General features: G+C 44.7%; 1 protein-coding gene across 2 annotated transcripts in view; it reads left to right on the top strand.

The window, feature by feature from the left end:
- LOC124019364 (discoidin, CUB and LCCL domain-containing protein 2-like) overlaps nucleotides 1-22,533 on the top strand; it is a 43,255-nt gene that overhangs the window by 2,310 nt on the left and 18,412 nt on the right. Inside the window, exons 2-4 of one of the 2 annotated variants that reach the window (XM_046334681.1) lie at nucleotides 5,757-5,981; nucleotides 6,462-6,599; nucleotides 18,555-18,679. In XM_046334681.1, the coding sequence (XP_046190637.1) occupies nucleotides 5,757-5,981; nucleotides 6,462-6,599; nucleotides 18,555-18,679 (488 nt within the window). Of the gene's footprint in view, nucleotides 1-5,756; nucleotides 5,982-6,461; nucleotides 6,600-18,554; nucleotides 18,680-22,533 lie in introns of those variants that run through there. The other variant, XM_046334682.1, reaches the window with a different exon arrangement.

Raw genomic sequence — 22,533 nt, 5'->3', positions numbered from 1 at the left:
TCATTAACCCTAGCCTGTTCCCCTATAGCTTATTAAACCTTGCCTGTTCCCCAAAAGCTCATTAACCCCTAACCTGTTTCTCTATAGCTCATTAACCCCTAACCTGTTTCTCTATAGCTCATTAACCCTAGCCTGTTCCCCTATAGCTCATTAGCCCTAGACTGTTCCCCTATTAGATGTCGACCGATTATGATTTTTTTCAACGCTGATACCGATTATTGGAGGACCAAAATAGCCGATACCGATTAGTCGGACGATTTTTAAAATGTATTTGTAATAATAACAATTACAACAATACTGAATGAACACTTAACTTAACACTTAACTTAACACTTAACTTAATATAATACATCTATAAAACACTTAACTTAATATAATACATCTATAAAATCAATTTAGCCTCAAATAAAAAAATGAAACATGTTCAATTTGTTTTAAATAATGCAAAAACAAAGTGTTGGGGAAGAAAGTAAAAGTGCAATATGTGCCATGTAAGAAAGCTAACGTTTAAGTTCCTTGCTCAGAACATGAGAACATATGAAAGATGGTGGTTCCTTTTAACACGAGTCTTCAATATTCCCAGGTAAGAAGTTTTTGGTTGTAGTTATTATAGGAATTATATGACTATTTCTCTCTATACCATTTGTATTTCATTAACCTTTGACTATTGGATGTTCTTATAGGCACTTTAGTATTGCCAGTGTAACAGTATAGCTTCCGTCCCTCTCCTCGCTCCTACCTGGGCTCGAACCAGGAACACAACGACAACAGCCACCCTCAAAGCAGCGTTACCCATGCAGTGCAAGGGGGAACAACCACTCTAAGTCTCAGAGCGAGTGATGTTTGAATCGCTATTAGTGTGCAACCCTGCTAACTAGCTAGCCATTTCATATCGGTTACACCAGTCTAATCTCGGGAATTGATAGGCTTGAAGTCATAAACAGCAGAGCTGCTGACAAAATGCACGAAAGTGCTGTTTGAATGAATGCTTACGAGCCTGCTGCCTATCATCGCCTACCATCGCTCAGTCAGACTGTTCTATCAAATCATAGACTTAGTTATAACATAATAACACACAGAAATATGAGCCTTAGGTCATTAATATGGTAGAATCTAGAAACTATCATCTCGAAAACAAGACGTTTATTCTTTCAGTGAAATATGGAGCGGTTCCGTATTTTATCTAAGAGGTGGCATCCATAAGTCTCAATATTCTTGTTACATTGCATAACCTTCAATGTTATGTCATAATTACGTAAAATTCGGGCAAATTAGGCATCCCAAACTGTTTGCATATACACTGACTCTGCATGCAATAAACGCAAGAGAAGTGACACAATTTCACCTGGTTAATATTGCCTGCTAACCTGGATTTCTTTTAGTTAAATATGCAGGTTTTAAAATATATACCTCTGTGTATTGATTTTAAGAAAGGCATTGATGTTTATGGTTAGATACACATTGGAGCAACGATAGGCACCGCATCGATTATATGCAACGCAGGACACGCTAGATAAACTAGTAATATCATCAACCATGTGCAGTTAACTAGTGATTATGTTTGATTGATTGTTTTTTGTAAGATAAGTTTAATGCTAGCTAGCAACATACCTTGGCTTACTGCATTCGCGTAACAGGCAGGCTCCTCGTGGAGTGCAATGTAAGGCAGGTGGTTAGAGCGTTGGACTAGTTAACTGTAAGGTTGCAAGATTGAATCCCCCGAGTTGATCTGTCCCTGAACGAGGCAGTTAACCCACTGTTCCAAGGCCGTCATTGAAAATAAGAATGTGTTCTTAACTGACTTGCCTAGTTAAATAAAGGTGTAAAAAAATAAAGGTGTCCAAAAATGCCCTAATTATTCGGCACTTACGATTAATCGGTCGACCTCTATCCCCTACAGCTCATTAACCCTGTACCCCTATAGCTCCTAACCCCTAGCCTGTTCCCCTAGAGTTCATTAACCATAAACTGTTCCCCTATAGCTCCTAACCCCTAGCCTGTTCCCCTAGAGTTCATTAACCATAAACTGTTCCCCTATAGCTCCTAACCCCTAGCCTGTTCCCCTATAGCTCAATAACCCTAGCCTGTTCCCCTATAGCTCATAACACCTAGCCTGTTCCCCTATAGCTCCTAACACCTAGCCTGTTCCCCTATAGCTCCTAACACCTAGCCTGTTCCCCTATAGCTCCTAACACCTAGCCTGTTCCCCTATAGCTCCTAACACCTAGCCTGTTCCCCTATAGCTCCTAACACCTAGCCTGTTCCCCTATAGCTCATTAACCCTAACCTGTTCCCCTATAGCTCCTAACACCTAGCTTGTTCCCCTATAGCTCCTAACCCCTAGCCTGTTCCCCTGTAGCTCCTAACACCTAACCTGTTCCCCTGTAGCTCCTAATCCCTAGCCTGTTCCCCTATAGCTCATTAACCCTAACCTGTTCGCCTATAGCTCCCAACCACCAGCCTGTTCCTCTATATCTCATTAACCGTAGCCTGTTCCCCTATAGCTCCTAACACCTAGCCTGTTCCCCTATAGCTCATTAACCCTAACCTGTTCCCCTATAGCCCCTAACCCCTAGCCTGTTCCCCTGTAGCTCCTAACCCCTAGCCTGTTCCCCTATAGCTCCCAACCACCAGCCTGTTCCTCTATAGCTCATTAACCCTAGCCTGTTCCCCTATAGCTCCTAACACCTAGCCTGTTCCCCTATAGCTCCTAACACCTAGCCTGTTCCCCTATAGCTCATTAACCCTAACCTGTTCCTCTATAGCTCATTAACCCCAGCCTGTTTCCCTATAGCTCATTAACCCCAGCCTGTTCCCCTATAGCTCATTAACCCTAGCCTGTTCCCCTATAGCTCATTAACCCTAGCCTGTTCCCCTATAGCTCATTAACCCTAGCCTGTTCCCCTATAGCTCATTAACCACAGCCTGTTCCTCTATAGCTCATTAACCCCAGCCTGTTCCTCTATAGCTCATTAACCCCCGCCTGTTCCTCTATAGCTCATTAACCCTATTCTGTTCCCCTATAGCTCATTAACCCCAGCCTGTTCCTCTATAGCTCATTAACCCTATTCTGTTCCCCTATAGCTCATTAACCCCAGCCTGTTCCTCTATAGCTCATTAACCCCAGCCTGTCCTCTATAGCTCATTAACCCCAGCCTGTTCCTCTATAGCTCATTAACCCCAGCATGTTCCTCTATAGCTCATTAACCCCAGCCTGTGCCTCTATAGCTCATTAACCCCAGCCTGTTCCTCTCTAGCTCATTAATCCCCGCCTGTTCCTCTATAGCTCATTAACCCCAGCCTGTGCCTCTATAGCTCATTAACCCCAGCCTGTTCCTCTCTAGCTCATTAACCCCAGCCTGTGCCTCTATAGCTCATTAACCCCAGCCTGTTCCCCTAGAGCTCATTAACCATAACCTGTTCCCCTATAGCTCATTAACCCTAGCCTGTTCCCCTATAGCTCATTAACCCTAGCCTGTTCCCCTATAGCTCATTAACCCTAGTCTGTTCCCCTATAGCTCATTAACCCTAAACTGTTCCCCTATAGCTCATTAACCCTAGTCTGTTCCTGCTCATTAACCCTATACTGTTCCCCTATAGCTCATTAACCCTAGTCTCCCCTATAGCTCCTAACACCTAGCCTGTTCCCCTATAGCTCATTAACCCTAGCCTGTTCCCCTATAGCTCATTAACCCCAGCCTGTTCCCCTATAGCTCATTAACCCTAGCCTGTTCCCCTATAGCTCCTAACACCTAGCCTGTTCCCCTATAGCTCATTAACCACAGCCTGTTCCTCTATAGCTCATTAACCCCAGCCTGTTCCTCTATAGCTCATTAACCCCCGCCTGTTCCTCTATAGCTCATTAACCCTATTCTGTTCCCCTATAGCTCATTAACCCCAGCCTGTTCCTCTATAGCTCATTAACCCTATTCTGTTCCCCTATAGCTCATTAACCCCAGCCTGTTCCTCTATAGCTCATTAACCCCAGCCTGTCCTCTATAGCTCATTAACCCCAGCCTGTTCCTCTATAGCTCATTAACCCCAGCATGTTCCTCTATAGCTCATTAACCCCAGCCTGTGCCTCTATAGCTCATTAACCCCAGCCTGTTCCTCTCTAGCTCATTAATCCCCGCCTGTTCCTCTATAGCTCATTAACCCCAGCCTGTGCCTCTATAGCTCATTAACCCCAGCCTGTTCCTCTCTAGCTCATTAACCCCAGCCTGTGCCTCTATAGCTCATTAACCCCAGCCTGTTCCCCTAGAGCTCATTAACCATAACCTGTTCCCCTATAGCTCATTAACCCTAGCCTGTTCCCCTATAGCTCATTAACCCTAGCCTGTTCCCCTATAGCTCATTAACCCTAGTCTGTTCCCCTATAGCTCATTAACCCTAAACTGTTCCCCTATAGCTCATTAACCCTAGTCTGTTCCCCTATAGCTCATTAACCCTATACTGTTCCCCTATAGCTCATTAACCCTAGTCTCCCCTATAGCTCCTAACACCTAGCCTGTTCCCCTATAGCTCATTAACCCTAGCCTGTTCCCCTATAGCTCATTAACCCCAGCCTGTTCCCCTATAGCTCATTAACCCTAGCCTGTTCCCCTATAGCTCCTAACACCTAGCCTGTTCCCCTATAGCTCCTAACACCTAGCCTGTTCCCCTATAGCTCATTAACCCTAGCCTGTTCCCCTATAGCTCCTAACACCTAGCCTGTTCCCCTATAGCTCATTAACCCTAGCCTGTTCCCCTATAGCTCCTAACACCTAGCCTGTTCCCCTATAGCTCATTAACCCTAGCCTGTTCCCCTATAGCTCATTAACCCTAGCCTGTTCCCCTATAGCTCCTAAAACCTAGCCTGTTCCCCTATAGCTCCCAACATCTTTTTTTTGGTCCTCCAATAATCGGTATCGGTATCGACGTTGAAAATCATAATCGGTCGACCTCTAATCTCTAGGAGACAGAACGCGTTTCCTTCCTGAGTGGTATTACGGCTGCGTGGTCCATGGTGTTTATACTTGCGTACTACAGATGAACGTGGTACCTTCGGGCATTTGGAAATTGCTACCAAGGATGAACCAGACTTGTGGAGGTCTACAATTGTTTTTTTGAGGTCTTGGCTGATTTATTTTGATTTTCACATGATGTCAAGCAAAGAGGCTCTGAGTTTGAAGGTAGGCCTTAAAATACATCCACAGGTACCACTCCAATTGACACAAATGATGTCAATTAGCCTATCAGAAGTTTCTAAAGCCATGACATCATTTTCTGGAATTTTCAAAGCTGTTTAAAGGCACAGTCAACTTAGTGTATGTAAAGTTCTGACCCACTGGAATTGTGATACAGTGAATTATAAGTGAAGTAATCTGTCTGTAAACAATTGTTCGAAGAATTACTTGTGTCATGCACAAAGTAGATTTCCTAACCGACTTGCCAAAACTATAGTCAGTTAACAAGAAATGTGTGGATTGGTTGAAAAACAAGTTTTAATGACTCCAACCTAAGTGTATGTAAACGTCTGACTTCAATTATATGTCACAGGCGGCTGGTAGAACTGTAATTTGGGAGGATGGCTCATACTAATGCCTGGAACAGAGTTAATGGAATGGAATCAAACACATACAACACTTAGTTGCTTGATACTGTTCCATTCATTCCATTTTAGCCATTGTTATGAGCTCTCTTCCCCTCACCAGCCTCCTGTGATGTATGTATATGTGTCCAGCCATCACTCATTGTGTGTATGTGTGTCCCTGCAGGCGATGGCTGTGGCCTGAGTGTTTTGGGCCCTTGCAGTGGGAGCCTGTCGTCTCTGGGTTACCCTGGTACGTACCCTAACCACACGGTGTGTGAGTGGGAGATCAGCGTGCCACAGGGCCGGAGGCTCCACTTCCGCTTCGCTGACCTGGACATAGAGGAAAACAACTGTCAGGTCAACTACCTCAGGATCTACGATGGTATAGGACCTCATAGGACCCAGATAGGTGAGAGAGGGAAATGGGGAAGGGGGAGGGAGGGAGATCATCAGGAAGAGGGGGGGGGTATGAAATATACTGACACTGTCATATAGTGATTGCCATTGATTATGCACAGTATATGACAGACATATCAATACAATAATAATAATAATAATATATGCCATTTAGCAGACGCTTTTATCCAAAGCGACTTACAACACTGTCTGTACCACTGTATGAATGTAGATAATAACCTCTAGTTCAGAGTACAAGATGAAGTTGTACTGCCGAGGTAGGATAATGGAACTAGTGAGTTCTATGCTATTGAACTGACCCTCTCCTCCTCTAGTGAAGTTCTATGCTATTGAACTGACCCTCTCCTCCTCTAGTGAAGTTCTATGCTATTGAACTGACCCTCTCCTCCTCTAGTGAGTTCTATGCTATTGAACTGACCCTCTCCTCCTCTAGTGAGTTCTATGCTATTGAACTGACCCTCTCCTCCTCTAGTGAAGTTCTGTGGTCTGGGCCTGAATGTTCCTGATCTCATCCTGTCCAGTGGGAACCAGGTTACCGTCCAGTTCATGAGTGGGACCCACCAAAGTGGGCGGGGCTTCTCCCTGGCCTACTCCACCACAGAACACCCAGGTACCAGGGGTTAAAAGTTAGGGGGCAGGGTCTGAGCTGCTGCTGGTGTCCAAACTTTCAGATATAACAATGTCACTAAGGGCCCAATCATAGGCTGTGTTGACTCTTAGTTGAGATCACAAAATATTGTTTAACAGTATCGTTGTGCCCCCATGACTAAGAGAGTTGCCAAGGTAACAGTGTGTGTGTATGTGTTTGCATGATTAGGAGTCTCTTTTGAGTCATATTAAAGATGCTTCTCTTCTCTGTCTCTTTTCCCTTGACTCCTCTACTCTCTCTTCCTTTTCATCCTTCCACCTCTTCCTTAATGGAGAAATAACTATTTTCTATTACAGTGACTGGCATCTGTAAGTGGTGTCTCCTGCTGCTCTCCTTCTGTCAGTGAGTGGGAGATATATGGAGTGAATTCAGTTGCAGGGAAACATGACGAAAGTGATCTGCTATAACATGGAGTGTTACACAGCTGGCTGGCATTTATCTCTACATATAGCTGTGCTTTTGTTACTGCATTTTTGGTTTTACTATCCTTGTGAGGACCAGAAGTCCTTATAAGGATAGTAAAATAAGGAACATTCAGACACGTGGTGACATTTCGCCAGTCTCTACAAGGTACAGGGCTATTTTATGCATAGGAGTTAGGGTTACAATTAGGGTTAGGAGTTAAGCTTAGGTTTAGGGTTAGGTTTAGGGTTAGGTTTAGGGTTAGGTTTAGGGTTAGGTTTAGGGTTAGGTTTAGGGTTAGGGTTAGGTTTAGGGTTAGGTTTAGGGTTAGGTTTAGGGTTAGGTTAAGGGTTAGGAGTTAAGCTTAGGTTAAGGTGTTAGGTTTATGGAAAATAGGATTTTGAATGGGAATCAATAGTTGGGTCCTCACAAGGATAATACATCAAAATGTGTGTTTTTAATTCTGAAGTTCAGCTCTGTGTGAGCATCGTGTGTGTGTGTGTGTGTGTGTGTGTGTGTGTGTGTGTGTGTGTGTGTGTGTGTGTGTGTGTGTGTGTGTGTGTGTGTGTGTGTGTGTGTGTGTGTGTGTGTGTGTGTGTGTGTGTGTGTGTGTGTGTGTGTGTGTGTGTGTGTGTGTGTGTGTGTGTGTGTGTGTCTTTATGTGAGTGTGTGACTAACAGAGAGAAGGTAAAGATGTGGCGTAGTGAGAGATGAGGAGGTGAATAGAGAAGGAAGTTACTGGATCTTTTCAGGAGAGGGCAGATGGGAGGACAGGGAGGCTTAGGCCGGGGTTCAATACAAACCCTGCTACAGTGTTCAGAGCCCTTTGACCTTTTCCACATTTTGTTACGTTACAGCCTCGCTCGAAAATTGATTAAATAAAAACAATGCCCTCAACAATCTACACACACTACCCCGTAATCACAAAGTGAAAATAGGTTGTTAGAAATGTTGCCAAATTTATACAAAATCAAAAACAGAAATACCTGTTGTGGAAATTCTTACAGCATGACACTCAAAGTCAATCTTAAATTAATCATTGTTTATTGTCAGCGCACTGGAGAGGATCAAACAAACTTAGTGAACGTCTGTCTGTCAGGAGCTCTAACGAGACAGTCCTGTTTAGTTCTTCTATATACTGCAGACAAGTCATATTTGCATGATTTAGCTTATTCATAATTAATTAATCATTAACGTTTGCTTCATTCAAGTGACCGACCAATACTGGGTCATGCATGTGACAGACCAATATCTCATAGGGCTTCTCTCTAAGCTAAGACCTTGAAACTGAGATATCCCTTTCCCTAAACAAGGTTCTGGGTGTACTGCCAAATTGCAGACACTGGGAGTGAGGATTCGTTCAATCAGTAATTTGCATGAACACACATTGGTTTATAGAAAAGCACAAACGGAGAACACAGAAATCTATGAATGAAAAAGCACCAACATTTTCAATCACATACCTTATTTACATAAGTATTCAGCCCCTTTGCTATGAGACTCAAAATTGAGCTCAGATGCATCCTGTTTCCATTGGTTATCCTTGAGGTGATTCTACAACTTGATTGGAGTACACCTGTGGTCAATTTAATTGATTGGACATCATTTGGAAAGGCACACCTGTCTACATAAGGTCCCACTGTTGACAGTGCATGTCAGAGCAAAAACCAAGCCGTGAGGTCGAAGGAATTGTCTGTAGAGCTCAGACAGGATTGTGTTGAGGCACAGATCTGGGGAAGGGTACCAGTGGCCTCTATCATTCTTGAATGGAAGAAGTTTGGAACCCCCAAGACTCTTCCTAGAGCTGACCGCCCAGCCAAACTGAGCAATCAGGGCAGAAGGGCCTTGGTCTTGGAGATGACCAAGAACCTGATTGTCACTGACAGAGCTCTAGAGTTCCTCTGTGGAGATTGGATAACCTTCCAGAAGGACAACCATCTCTGCAGCACTCCACAAATTGGGCCTTTATGGTAGAGTGGCCAAACGGAAGCCACTCCTCAGTAAAAGGCACATGACAGCCTGCTTGGAGTTTGCCAAAAGGCACCTAAAGACTCTCAGACCATGAGAAGCAAGATTCTCTGGTCTGATGAAACCAATATGGAACTCTTTGGTTGAATGCCAAGCGTCACGTCTGGAGGAAAACTGGCACCATCCCTATGGTGAAGAATGCAGCATCATGGGGATGTTTTTCAGTGTCAGGGACTGGGAGACTAGTCAGAATTGAGGCAAAGATGAACGGAGCAAAGTACAGAGAGAAATCATTGATGAAAACCTGCTCCAGACCACCCAGGACCTCAGACTGGGGGTGAAGGGTTACCTTCCAACAGGACAACAGCACACAGCCAACACAATGCAGGAGTGGCTTCGGGACAAGTCTCTGAATGTCCTTGATTGAACATCTCTGGAGAGACCTGAAAATAGCTGTGCAGCAACCTGACAGAGTTTGAGAGTATCTGAGGAGAGGAATGGGAGAAACTCCCCAAATACAGGTTTACCAATCTTGTAGCATCATACCCAAGAAGATTCAAGACTGTAATTGCTGTCAAAGGTGCTTCAACAAAGTACTGAGTAAAGGGTCTGAATTCTGTAAATGTGTTTTTTTATTTTATTTTTATTATTAATCTGCTTTGTCCTTATTGTGTATTGTGTGTAGATTGATGAGAAGAAAAAAAACAATTTAATCAGTTTTAGAATACGGCTGTACTGTAACAAACTGTGGAAAAAGTCAAGTGGTCTGAATACTTTCCGAATGCACTGTACGCTTGACATTTAAAGGGAATTTCCAATTGAGCCGACATTGGCATTGTTACCTTGAATGCAATCTCCTGCGAACGCGGTAACATTGCCTTTAAAAGTTGCCATATCTACAAGTTCAATCGGATGGTATCACAGACTTAATGATGGGTTGTGCTGTTAACTCACCTCTGAACAGACATGCACATATACACACTAGACATAACTTGTGCACTGCTGTTGTAGTTCTAGCACTTTGTACCATTTTGTGCAGAGCACTTTCTTATCTCTCTGTTTGTGTTGCACAGTTCCAACAGTGTGTGTGCATTACAGTGAAAGTGCCAGGAACAGTGTGTGTGCATTACAGTGAGAGTGCCAGGAACAGTGTGTGTGTCCACATCACCAACAAACTATCATGGTCCAAACTCACCAACAAAGTCATGAAGAGGGCACGACAACGCCTTTTCACCTTTAGGAGACTGAAAAGATTTTTCATTGGTCCCCAGATCCTCAAAAAGTTATACAGCTGCACCATCGAGAGCGTCCTGACCGGTTGCATTACCGCCTGGTATGGCAACTGCTCGGCATCGGACTGTAAGGCGCTACAGAGGGTAGTGCGCTAGACCTACATACTGGGACCTATATACTAGACGGTGTGAGAGGAAGGCCCACAAAATTGGCATAGACTCCTGTTTTCTCTGCTACCGCACAGCAAGTGGTACCGAAGCACCAAGTCTAGGTCCAAACGGCTCCTTAACAGCTTATACCACCAAGACTACTGAACAATTAATCACATGGACTATTTGCATTAACCACCTCAACTAACCTGGATCCCAGCATATTGACTCGTTACCGGTATCCCCTGTGTATAGGCTCATTATTATTTTATTTTGTTTATTTTTTTTCTTTTTTTTGCAAACTTTAGTTTATTTAGTAAATATTTTCTTAACCAACAATGCAGTTGAAAGAAAATAGAGTTTAAAGGGCTCTTTAGTAAGCATTTCACCTGTTGTATTCAGCGCATGTGACAAACATTTGATTTTGATTTGATCCAGAACCCTTAGATTAATCCTACTTTATCTCTGTGTGTCTGGGCTTTGTCATACATCACTCCAAAGAGCTGTCCATCTCTGCAGACTAGAAGAGCCAGTGTGTGTGTGTGTGTGTGTGTGTGTGTGTGTGTGTGTGTGTGTGTGTGTGTGTGTGTGTGTGTGTGTGTGTGTGTGTGTGTACTGAGAGCCATTAGGGCAGTGCAGATACAGTGTGTGTGTGTGTGTGTGTGTACTGAGAGCCATTAGGGCAGTGCAGATACAGTGTGTGTGTGTGTGTGTGTGTGTGTGTGTGTGTGTGTGTGTGTGTGTGTGTGTGTGTGTGTGTGTGTGTGTGTGTGTGTGTGTGTGTGTACTGAGAGCCATTAGGGCAGTGCAGATACAGTGTGTGTGTACTGAGAGCCATTAGGGCAGTGCAGATACAGTGTGTGTGTGTGTGTGTGTACTGAGAGCCATTAGGGCAGTGCAGATACAGTGTGTGTGTGTGTGTGTGTGTACTGAGAGCCATTAGGGCAGTGCAGATACAGCGTGTGTGATCACACTTCTGTTGCGTCAGGAGTCTGTCTACATCACCAGTCTCCCTGGAGTACTGTGGGGAGGGAAGAGACAGATGAGAAGGAGTGATAGAGGGGATTGACAGGAAAGGAAGATGGAGGAGACTAAAGGGGGAAGCAGGGTGATGGAGATAAGGGAGAGAGAGAGAAAGGTGGGAGAAGGGAGGAGTCCATTTGAATTGAAGAGACAAAGAAGAGGGAGAAAGAGAGAGAGGGGGAGGGGGGTTGGAGATTGATCCTGCCCAAGTTTGTATTTTTTATTCCTATATTCTGAAAGAAGGATATCAAATTACTGAAGAGACGGAAAGAGATAGGGTGAAAGACAGATTCATTTGTTATTGCTCATTCGCACGTCAGAGAGTTATATTGAGACAACATCACTGTGAGCTCCAGTATACAGGCAGTACTGAGCTAATGTAGACCTGGCCTACTCATCATCCTCTTGGTTTAGCAGAGCCACCTAGCAGGGCAGGCCAAGCCTATCTACCTAGAATAGCCATCTAAGCGACCAACCGACTGTTGGAAGTCATTTTCGACCGCTTTTACATGTTGAATCTGTTTGCAGTTTTCACTCGGTTTGCAAATTACGAGTGGCACTTTGATCAGAGGTGCGTGGGCGAAATAAGGGAGTCTGACAACGTTACTGCCGGTGTAAATGTCCAATGTTTACTTCGCCATTATCATTTCATACATGGTACATCTTGTGTCACACTTAATGATGTCCCCATACTCCCCAGTTGTAGTGTACTAGTTCCGGTGTAACACCCGTCCATCTACATTTTAGTCCGGCAGATGCTTGACAAACCTACCGGTCTGTCCCTGCCTTCACCATTCCTGGGCCTGCATGCTGGATCACTAGTATAGGAAAGGCAAGCAAAGCAAAACATATTTATATCATTTGACTCTGTACCGGTACCCCCTGTATATAGCCCCCTCTGTACCGGTACCCCCTGTATATAGCCCCCTCTGTACCGGTACCCCCTGTATATAGCCCCCTCTGTACCGGTACCCCCTGTATATAGCCCCCTCTGTACCGGTACCCCCTGTATATAGCCCCCTCTGTACCGGTACCCCCTGTATATAGCCCCCTCTGTACCGGTACCCCCTGTATATAGCCCCCTCTGTACCGGTACCCCTGTATATAGCCCCCTCTGTACCGGTACCCCCTGTATATAGCCCCGCTATAGATATTTTACTGCTGCTCTTTAATTATTTGTTATGTTTATCTCTTACTTTTTAATGTATTTTCTTAAAACTTCATTGTAGGTTAAGGGCTTGTAAATAAGCATTTCACTGTAAGTGTTGTATTCGACACATGTGACAAATAACATTTGATTTGAATCAAGAAAGGGACTCATCTGTTTTTAGACGGGGAGGGGTGTGTGTGTGTGTGATGGGATGGTGGTTAGCAGTTTGAACAGCCACTCTGATCTAAATCAAAATGAATTTGTCAAATGCCTTGTAACAGTGAAATGCTTACTGAAGGGTCCTTCCCAACAATGCAGAGAGAAAATTAGAAAAAGAATAGAAAAAGAATAACACAAGGAATAAATACACAAAGAGTAATGATAACATGGCTACAGTATATACACAGGGTAGCAGTACTGAGTTGATGTGCAGGGGTACGAGGCAATGGAGATACAGTGGCTTGCCAAAGTATTTACCCCCCTGGAATTGTTCCTATTTGGTTGCCTTACAACCTAGAATGAAAATAGTTTTTGGGGAGTTTTGGATCATTTGATTTATACAACATGCCTACCACTTTGAAGATGCTAAGTATTTGTTCTTGTGAAACAAACAAGATATAAGAAAAAAAACAGAACTTGAACGTGCATAACTATTCACCCCCCAAAGTCAATACTTTGTAGAGCCACCTTGCAGCAATTACAGCTGCGAGTCTCTTGGGGTATGTCTCTATAAGCTTGGCACATCTCGCCACTGGGATTTTTGCCCATTCTTCAAGGCAAAATTGCTCCAGCTTCTTCAAGTTTTTAAATTTTTTACAATTTATTTCACCTTTATTTAACCAGGTAGGCTAGTTGAGAACAAGTTCTCATTTACAACTGCGACCTGGCCAGGATAAAGCATAGCAGTGTGAACAGACAACACAGAGTTACACATGGAGTAAACAATAAACAAGTCAATAACACAATAGGAAAAAAAGAGTCTATATACATTGTGTGCAAAAGGCATGAGGAGGTAGGCGGATAATTACAATTTTGCAGATTAACACTGGAGTGATAAATGATCAGATGATCATGCGCAGGTAGAGATACTGGTGTGCAAAAGAGCAGAAAAGTAAATAAATATAAACAGTATGGGGATGAGGCAGGTATATTGGGTGGGCTATTTATCGATGGACTATGTACAGCTGCAGCGATCGGTTAGCTGCTCAGATAGCATATGTTTGAAGTTGGTGAGGGAGATAAAAGTCTCCAACTTCAGCGATTTTTGCAATTCATTCCAGTCACAGGCAGCAGAGAACTGGAAGGAAAGGCGGCCAAATGATGTGTTGGCTTTAGGGATGATCAGTGAGATACACCTGCTGGAGCGCGTGCTACGGATGGGTGTTGCCATCGTGACCAGTGAACTGAGATAAGGCGGAGCTTTACCTAGCATGGACTTGTAGATGACCTGGAGCCAGTGGGTCTGGCGACGAATTTGTAGCGAGGGCCAGCTGACTAGAGCATACAGGTCGCAGTGGTGGGTGGTATAAGGTGTTTTAGTAACAAAACGGATGGCACTGTGATAAACTGCATCCAGTTTGCTGAGTAGAGTGTTGGAAGCAATTTTGTAGGTGACATTACCGAAGTCGAGGATCGGTAGGATAGTCAGTTTTACGAGGATAAGTTTGGCGGCGTGAGTGAAGGAGGCTTTGTTGCGGAATAGAAAGCTGACTCTAGATTTTATTTTAGATTGGAGATGTTTGATATGAGTCTGGAAGGAGAGTTTACAGTCTAGCCAGACACCTAGCTACTTATAGTTGTCCACATATTCTAGGTCGGAACCATCCAGGGTAGTGATGCTAGTTGGGCGTGCGGGTGCAGGTAGCGAACGGTTGAAAAGCATGCATTTGGTTTTACTAGCGTTTAAGAGCAGTTGGAGGCCACGGAAGGAGTGTTGTATGGCATTGAATCTCGTTTGGAGGTTAGATAGCACAGTGTCCAAGGAAGGGCCAGAAGTATACAGAATGGTGTCGTCTGCGTAGAGGTGGATCAGGAAATCGCCCGCTGCAAGAGCAACATCATTAATATATACAGAGAAAAGAGTCGGCCCGAGAATTGAACCCTGTGGTACCCCCATAGAGACTGCCAGAGGACCAGACAATATGCCCTCCGATTTGACACACTGAACTCTGTCTGCAAAGTAGTTGGTGAACCAGGCAAGGCAGTCATTAGAAAAACTGAGGCTACTGAGTCTGCCGATAAGAATATGGTGATTGACAGAGTCGAAAGCCTTGGCCAGGTCGATGAAGACGGCTGCACAGTACTGTCTTTTATCGATGGCGGTTATGATATTGTTTAGTTGGATGGGTCCCGCTGGTGTACAGCAATCTTTAATTCATACCACAGATTCTCAATTGGATTGAGGTCTGGGCTTTGACTAGGCCATTCCAAGACATTTAAATGTTTCCCCTTAAACCTCTCAAGTGTTGCTTTAGCAGTATGCAGTATGCATTGTCCTGATGGAAAGTGAACCTCTGTCCCAGTCTCAAATCTCTGGAAGACTGAAACAGGTTTCCCTCAAGAATTTCCCTGTATTTAGCGCCATCCATCATTCCTTCAATTCTGACCAGTTTCTCAGTCCCTGCCGATGGAAAAACATCCCCAAAGCATGATGCTGCCACCACCGTGCTTCACTGTGGGGATGGTATTCTCGGGGGGATGGGAGATGCTGGGTTTGCGCCGGACATAGCGTTTTCCTTGATGGTCAAAATGCTCCATTTTAGTCTCATCTGACCAGAGTACCTTCTTCCATATGTTTGGGGAGTCTCCCACATTCTTTTTGGCAAACACCAAAGATGTTTGCTTATTTTTTTCTTTAAGCAATGTCTTTTTTTCTGGCCACTCTTCCGTAAAGCCCAGCTCTGTGGAGTGTATGGCTTAAAGTGGTCCTATTGTCACGTCCTGACCTTAGAGATCCTTATTTATTCTCTATGTTTGGCTAGGTCAGGGTGTGACTCGGGTGGGACAATCTATGTTTTCTATTTATTTTTTATTTTATTTTTTTGAGTGTGGTTCCCAATCAGAGGCAGCTGTCTATCGTTGTCTCTGATTGGGGATCATATATAAGTTGTGATTTTCCGTTTGGGTTTTGTGGGGTGTTATTTTCTGTTTAGTGTCTGTGCATGACGGAACTGTTCGCTTTTGTTTTTGGATTTGTTATTTTTGGTTGAGTGTTTCTTGAAAATAAATATCATGAACACTTTCCCACTGCGCTTTGGTCCACTCTTCCTTCCACCGACGACTAGCGTTACACCTATGGCAGATACTCCAATCTCCGCTGTGGAGCTTTGTAGCTCCTGCAGGGTTATCTTTGGTCACTTTGTTGCCTCTCTGATTAATGCCCTCCTTGCCTGGTCTGTGGGCGGCCCTCTCTTTGCAGGTTTGTTGTGGTGCCATATTCTTACATTTTTAAAATATGGATTCAATGGTGCTCTGTGTTTCTGAATTTTTTTATAACCCAACCCTGATCTGTACATCTCCACAACTTTGTCCCTGACCTGAGAGCTCTTTGGTCTTTATGGTGCCGCTTGCTTGGTGGTGCCCCTTGCTTGGTGGTGCCCCTTGCTTGGTGGTGCCCCTTGCTTGGTGGTGCCCCTTGCTTGGTGGTGCCCCTTGCTTGGTGGTGCCCCTTGCTTGGTGGTGCCCCTTGCTTTGTGGTGTTGCAGACTCGGGGGCCTTTCAGAACAGGTGTATATATACCGAGATCATGTGACACTTAGATTGCACACAGGTGGACTTTTTAAAAACTAAATATGTTACTTCTGAATGTAATTGGTTGCACCAGATCTTATTTAGGGGCTTCATAGCAAAGGGGGTGAATACATATGCACAAACCACTTCTGTTTTAATTTTAAGTTATTTTTTTTCACTTCACCAATTTGGACTATTTTGTGTATGTCCATTACATGAAATACAAATAAAATTATTTTAAATTACAGGTTGTATTGCAACAAAATAGGAAAAATGCCAAGGGGGATGAATAATTTTGCAAGGCACTGTAGATATTTACATATAGGAAGGGGTAAAGTGACGAGGCAACAGGATAGATAATAAGCAGCAGTGTATGTGATGAGTTAAAAGAGTTAGTGCAAAAGGGGGGGTCATTGCAGATAGTTAAATAGTTAACCAAATAGATACCCAGACTAACTATTTAGCAGTCTTATGGCTTGGTGGTAGCAGCTGTTCGGGATCCTATTGGTTCCAGACTTCGGTACAGCCTGCAGTGCAGTAGCAGAGAGAACATCTATAAAGGTCCTGAATGACAGGGAGCTCGGCCCCAGTGATCTACTGGGCCGTATGCAATACCCTCTGTAGCAACTTGCGGTCGGATGCCAAGCAGTTTCCATACCAAGCGGTGATGCAGCCAGTCAAGATGCTCTCAATGGTGCAGCTGTATAGCTTTTTCAGGATTAAAAATAATTTTCAGCCAACTGAGGCGGAAGAGGCATTGTCGTGCCTTCTATGTTAGTTCCTTAGTGATGTGGACACTGAGGAACTTGAACATCTCGACCCGCTCCACTACAGCCCTGTCGATGTGGATGAGGGTGTGCACGGCCCGCCGTTTCCTGTAATCCACGATCAGCTCCTTTGTCTTGCTGACGTTGAGGGAGAGGTTGGGTCCTGGAACCACACTGCCAGGTCACTGACCTCCTCCTTATAGGCTGTCTCATTGTGGTTGGTGACCAGGCCTACCACTTTTGTGTCGTCAGCAAACTTATGATGGTGTTGAAGGAGTGCATGGCCACGCAGTCGTGGGTGAGAAGGGAGTACAGGAAGGGACCCCATGTTGAGGGTCAGGCTGGTGAATGTGCTGTTGCCTACCCTCACCCCCTGGGGACGGACCGTCAGGAAGTCAGGATCCAGTTGCAAAGGGATGTGTTCAGTCCCAGGGTCCTGAGCTTAGTCATGACATTTGAGGGCACTATGCTGTTGAACACTGAGCTGTAGTCAATGAACAGCATTGTCACATAGGTGTTCCTCTTGTCCAGGTGGGATAGGGCAGTGTGGAGTGTAATAGAGATTGCGTCATCTGTGGATCTGTTGGGGCGGTAAACGAATTGGAGTGTGTCCAGTGTGTCTGGGATGATGGTGGTGATGTGTGCCATGACCAGCCTTTTAAAATCATTTCATGGCTGCAGATGTGAGTTCTACGAGGCAATAGTCATTTAGACAGGTTGCCTTCTCGTGCACTGCTTGAAACATGTAGATATTACAGACTGGGTCAGGGAGAGGTTGAAAAATGTAATTGAAAACAATTTCCACCTGGTCAGCGTATGCTCGGAGTACCTGTCCTCGTAATCCGTCTGGCCGTCTGGCCTTGCGAATGTTAACCTGTTTAAAGGTCCTACACACATTGGCTACGGAGAGCAAGTTCACACAGTCGTCCAGAACAGCTGGTGCTCTCATGCATGGTTCAGTGTTGCCTGCCTCAAAGCGAGCGTAGAAGGCATTGGGCATAGAATGTATTTAGCTTGTCTGGTAGGCTCACATCACTGGGCAACTCGCGGCTGGGTTTCCCTTTGAATCCGTGATAGTTTGCAATCCCTGCCACATCCGATGATCGTCAGAACCAATGCTGTCTTTGGTGACTGGTTGTTTCTTTGCTTACACATCAGGTTGAATCACTACTTGATCATGTGGTCATGACCTGACCAGACATGACCAATATCCCCCACAGTCCAGGGTGGTCAAACCATACCGTAGCATGGTCAGGCGGGGGAGTTTTCCATTTGTCACCCTCAGTGAATGGATGGTTTTTCTAACCTTGTGGTCATCCCCTCAGTGTTTGTCTAGAATGTTATCCCCTTAGTGTGTGTGTGTCCGTGCGTACTTGTGTGTCCATATGTGTCTGTCCGTGTGTATCTGTTGCACTTGTGTGTGTATGTTTACCTAGACAGGGTGTAGTACAGAGTGAGAGCTGAGTTAATGTGATCTGTGTGTATGTCTTTGTAGATCTGATCACCTGTCTAGACAAAGGAATCCACTTCACTGAGGCAGAGTTCACTAGATACTGTCCAGCAGGATGCCTGACGTCTGTTGGGGAGATCTCTGGGACCATACCCCACGGCTACAGAGATGTGAGTATATGCACATTACACAGATAAGTGTGTGTGTGTGTGTGTGTGTGTGTGTGTGTGTGTGTGTGTGTGTGTGTGTGTGTGTGTGTGTGTGTGTGTGTGTGTGTGTGTGTGTGTGTGTGTGTGTGTGTGTGTGTGTGTGTGTGTGTGTGTGTGTGTGTGTGTGTGTGTGCATCTAGGTGCCTGTGTGAGTGTGTGTCTGTGGGCCTGCATGTGTGTACAGGCGCCAGTGTATTGTCTGTGTGTGTGTGGCAGTCTGCGTGTCCCAGTCATTGTGGTGTGCACACCCTTCCACCCCCCACACACACACCAAGTCTGTCTATCCTGCTGATCCCTCTGTACCCACCAGCACCTCTACCCCACAGGAACTAACTGGCCACAGAGCCATGACTCACTTCATGGTCATGTTCCCTTCTCTTTCTTGTACTATATCTCTTTTACTCTCTCTTTCTATCGGTTTACTCTCTCTTCCCAACTTTCATCCTGTCTCTTTTTTCTCTCTCTATCTCTTGTCTCCTCTCTCTCTAAGGACTATGTAAACAGGGCCTCTCTCTCAGCGGTATGTAGGCACGTCCCAGGCTGATGACCTCACAATGCCCCGACTGTGTCTGAGGTCATTGGGGCCAAGGTAGTCTCTGGCTGATGACCTCATACCTGGGTGGGTCAGAGGGCCCATGGGGTTGGGAAGGAAGGGAGGGAGGGCTAGATTGAGGGTGTTATTGATGAGGGGAGGCCCAGGGGTGGCTCAGAGGCACGGTAGAGCGGAAGGGTGTGTGTGTGTGTGTGTGTGTGTGTGTGTGTGTGTGTGTGTGTGTGTGTGTGTGTGTGTGTGTGTGTGTGTGTGTGTGTGTGTGTGTGTGTGTGTGTGTGTGTGTGTGTGTGTGTGTGTGTGTGTGTGTGTCCAAAGCACAGGGGAGGGAAAGGGGTTGTAGGGAGGTGAGCTAATTGTTTGGCCGAAGGAACGGTCTGCTAATTCAGCCCAGCTGGAGAAGGGTGCTGAGCGGACTTGTGTGTGTGTTTGTTTGTGAATGGTGGTGTGTGTGTTGTGACTGGTGGTGTTTGTGAGCTTGTGGTGTGTGTGTGTGTCTGTTTTGACTGGTGGTGTTTGTGAGCTTGTGGTGTGTGTAAGTGTGTGTGTCTGTTTTGACTGGTGGTGTTTGTGAGCTTGTGGTGTGTGTATGTGTGTGTGTGTGTCTGTTTTGACTGGTGGTGTTTGTGAGCTTGTGGTGTGTGTATGTGTGTGTGTCTGTTTTGACTGGTGGTGTTTGTGAGCTTGTGGTGTGTGTATGTGTGTGCGTCTGTTTTGACTGGTGGTGTTTGTGAGCTTGTGGTGTGTGTATGTGTGTGTGTGTGTCTGTTTTGACTGGTGGTGTTTGTGAGCTTGTGGTGTGTGTATGTGTGTGTATGTGTGTGTGTCTGTTTTGACTGGTGGTGTTTGTGAGCTTGTGGTGTGTGTGTGTGTGTCTGTTTTGACTGGTGGTGTTTGAGCTTGTGGTGTGTGTATGTGTGTGTGTCTGTTTTGACTGGTGGTGTTTGTGAGCTTGTGGTGTGTGTATGTGTGTGTGTCTGTTTTGACTGGTGGTGTTTGTGAGCTTGTGGTGTGTGTATATGTGTGTGTCTGTTTTGACTGGTGGTGTTTGTGAGCTTGTGGTGTGTGTATGTGTGTGTGTGTGTCTGTTTTGACTGGTGGTGTTTGTGAGCTTGTGGTGTGTGTATGTGTGTGTGTGTGTCTGTTTTGACTGGTGGTGTTTGTGAGCTTGTGGTGTGTGTATGTGTGTGTGTCTGTTTTGACTGGTGGTGTTTGTGAGCTTGTGGTGTGTGTATGTGTGTGTGTCTGTTTTGACTGGTGGTGTTTGTGAGCTTATGTAGGCGGTGTTGTAGATTACATGGCAGAAAAGGATCCCTGGTTTTCCATGTTCAGCCAAACAGAGATGTAAGGGGTTACAACCATTACACCTAGAGTCAGTCTGACATTAGTTGCCATGGAGTGTTGCTCATTGGACCAGACTAGAGCTCTTTACAGGTCCAACCGGCACAAAACCATGAGATCCAACCTGGGACCAGAGCGGGTCCGGGTCCTTTTCTCTCAGATCTTGGTCAGGTCTGATATACAGTGCATTTGGAAAGTATTCAGACCTCTTGACTTTTTGTTATGTTACAGCCTTATTCTAAAATGTTGTTTTATTCCTCATCAATCTACACACAATACCCCATAATGACAAAGCAAAAACAGTTATTTAGACATTTTAGCAAATGTTCCAAAAAAAAAATAACGTAAATATTACATTTACATAATCATTCAGACCCTTTACTCAGTACTTTGTTGAAGCACCTTTGGCAGAGATGACAGAAATCCATGTCGATGTCGGGAACCTGGCGCCGGCATATCTCTGTCTTTCTCTCGGTCTCTCTAGGACTAGGCCTAAGCTTGTCTCCTTTAATATATATATTTTTATATGAATATTATACAGTGGACACCTAGGCCTGTGCCTATATGCGTGCATTTAGCCCTCACATCTCTGACAGCTGAACCTTGAGGTAGACAATTACGGTTTTAGGAAAGTAAAGAAAAACGAATTAAACAATAGACAGACTGACTATAAACAGACTGTTTGGGTCTCTTTTCCACTGTCTTTTTCGGAACGGGTCTGACTGTCCTCTGGTCCATTCGGAACGGTTCTCTGTTTTTTTAGAATATGTATTTATCCATATTAGAGGTCAACCGATTATGATTTTTCAACGCCGATACCAATTACTGGAGGACCTAAAAAAAAAAAGGAGCCGATACAGATTAATCGGTCGATTTCTTTTAATTTTTAAAAATGTATTTGTAATAATGACAATTACAACAATACTGAATGAACACTTATTTTAACTTACCGTAATTGCTGGACTATTAAGCGCACCTGAATATAAACCGCACCCACTGAATTATAAAAAAATATGTATTTTGTACGCACATGTCTATAAGCCGCAGGTGCCTACCGGTACATTGAAACAAATGAACTTTACACAGCCTTTAAACGAAACACGGCTTGTAACAAAAATTAAAACAGTAGCCTACCAAGCCTCCTCCTGTGCACTGAAACCACTGAAGTCATCTCCTTCGGTGTCGGAGTTGAATAGCCTCAGAATTGCTTCATCCGATGTTGGATCGTTTTCATTGTCGCTCTCGTCACTTTCATCCGGAGGCAAATACCCCGGTGAGCTCACGCTGCCCCTTCAACACGCAGCAGTCCAGCCTTTCGAAACCTGTTGATGATAGTGGATTTTTTGACAATGCTCCACGCTGTCAGGACCCACTGGCAGACTTGACCATAAGTTGCTCTTCGCATGCGGCCCGTTTTAGTGAAGGATTTCTCCCCACTTGTCATCCAAGCCTCCCACTGAACAAGGAGCGCCACCTTAAATGCACGATTTACACTGATGTCGAGTGGCTGCAAATACTTTGGGCCATCTGCTTTTCTTCCCTCTGAAAGGTTTGTTGTCTTTTTGCACTGTTCCTCATGCTGCTGTTTACAAAGTCTTATAATCGACTCATTAAGGCCAAGCTCCCATGCAACAGCTCTATTTCCTTTTCCAACAGCCAGATCGATCGCCTTCAACTTGAAAGCTGCATCATATGCATTTCTCCGTGTCTTTGCCATGATGAGGGTGACAAAATTACTACCGTAATCACAATGATGGGAAGTTTGAGCGCGCTCGATTTACGTCACATTATGTGACAGTGCTCAGTTTTTTGGCGGCGGCATGGATCTTGCGAAAGCGGGAAAAATCCATAAATTAGCCGTGTCATTGTATAAACCGCGAGGTTCAAAGTGTGGGAATAAAGTAGCGGCTTTTCGTCCGGAAAT

The sequence above is a fragment of the Oncorhynchus gorbuscha genome, unplaced genomic scaffold, assembly GCF_021184085.1.
Source record: "Oncorhynchus gorbuscha isolate QuinsamMale2020 ecotype Even-year unplaced genomic scaffold, OgorEven_v1.0 Un_scaffold_82:::fragment_2:::debris, whole genome shotgun sequence".
NCBI classification, from domain to species: Eukaryota; Metazoa; Chordata; class Actinopteri; order Salmoniformes; family Salmonidae; genus Oncorhynchus; species Oncorhynchus gorbuscha.
Note: the sequence above shows the minus strand (reverse complement) of the source record. Positions and strands in the feature narration are given on the sequence as shown.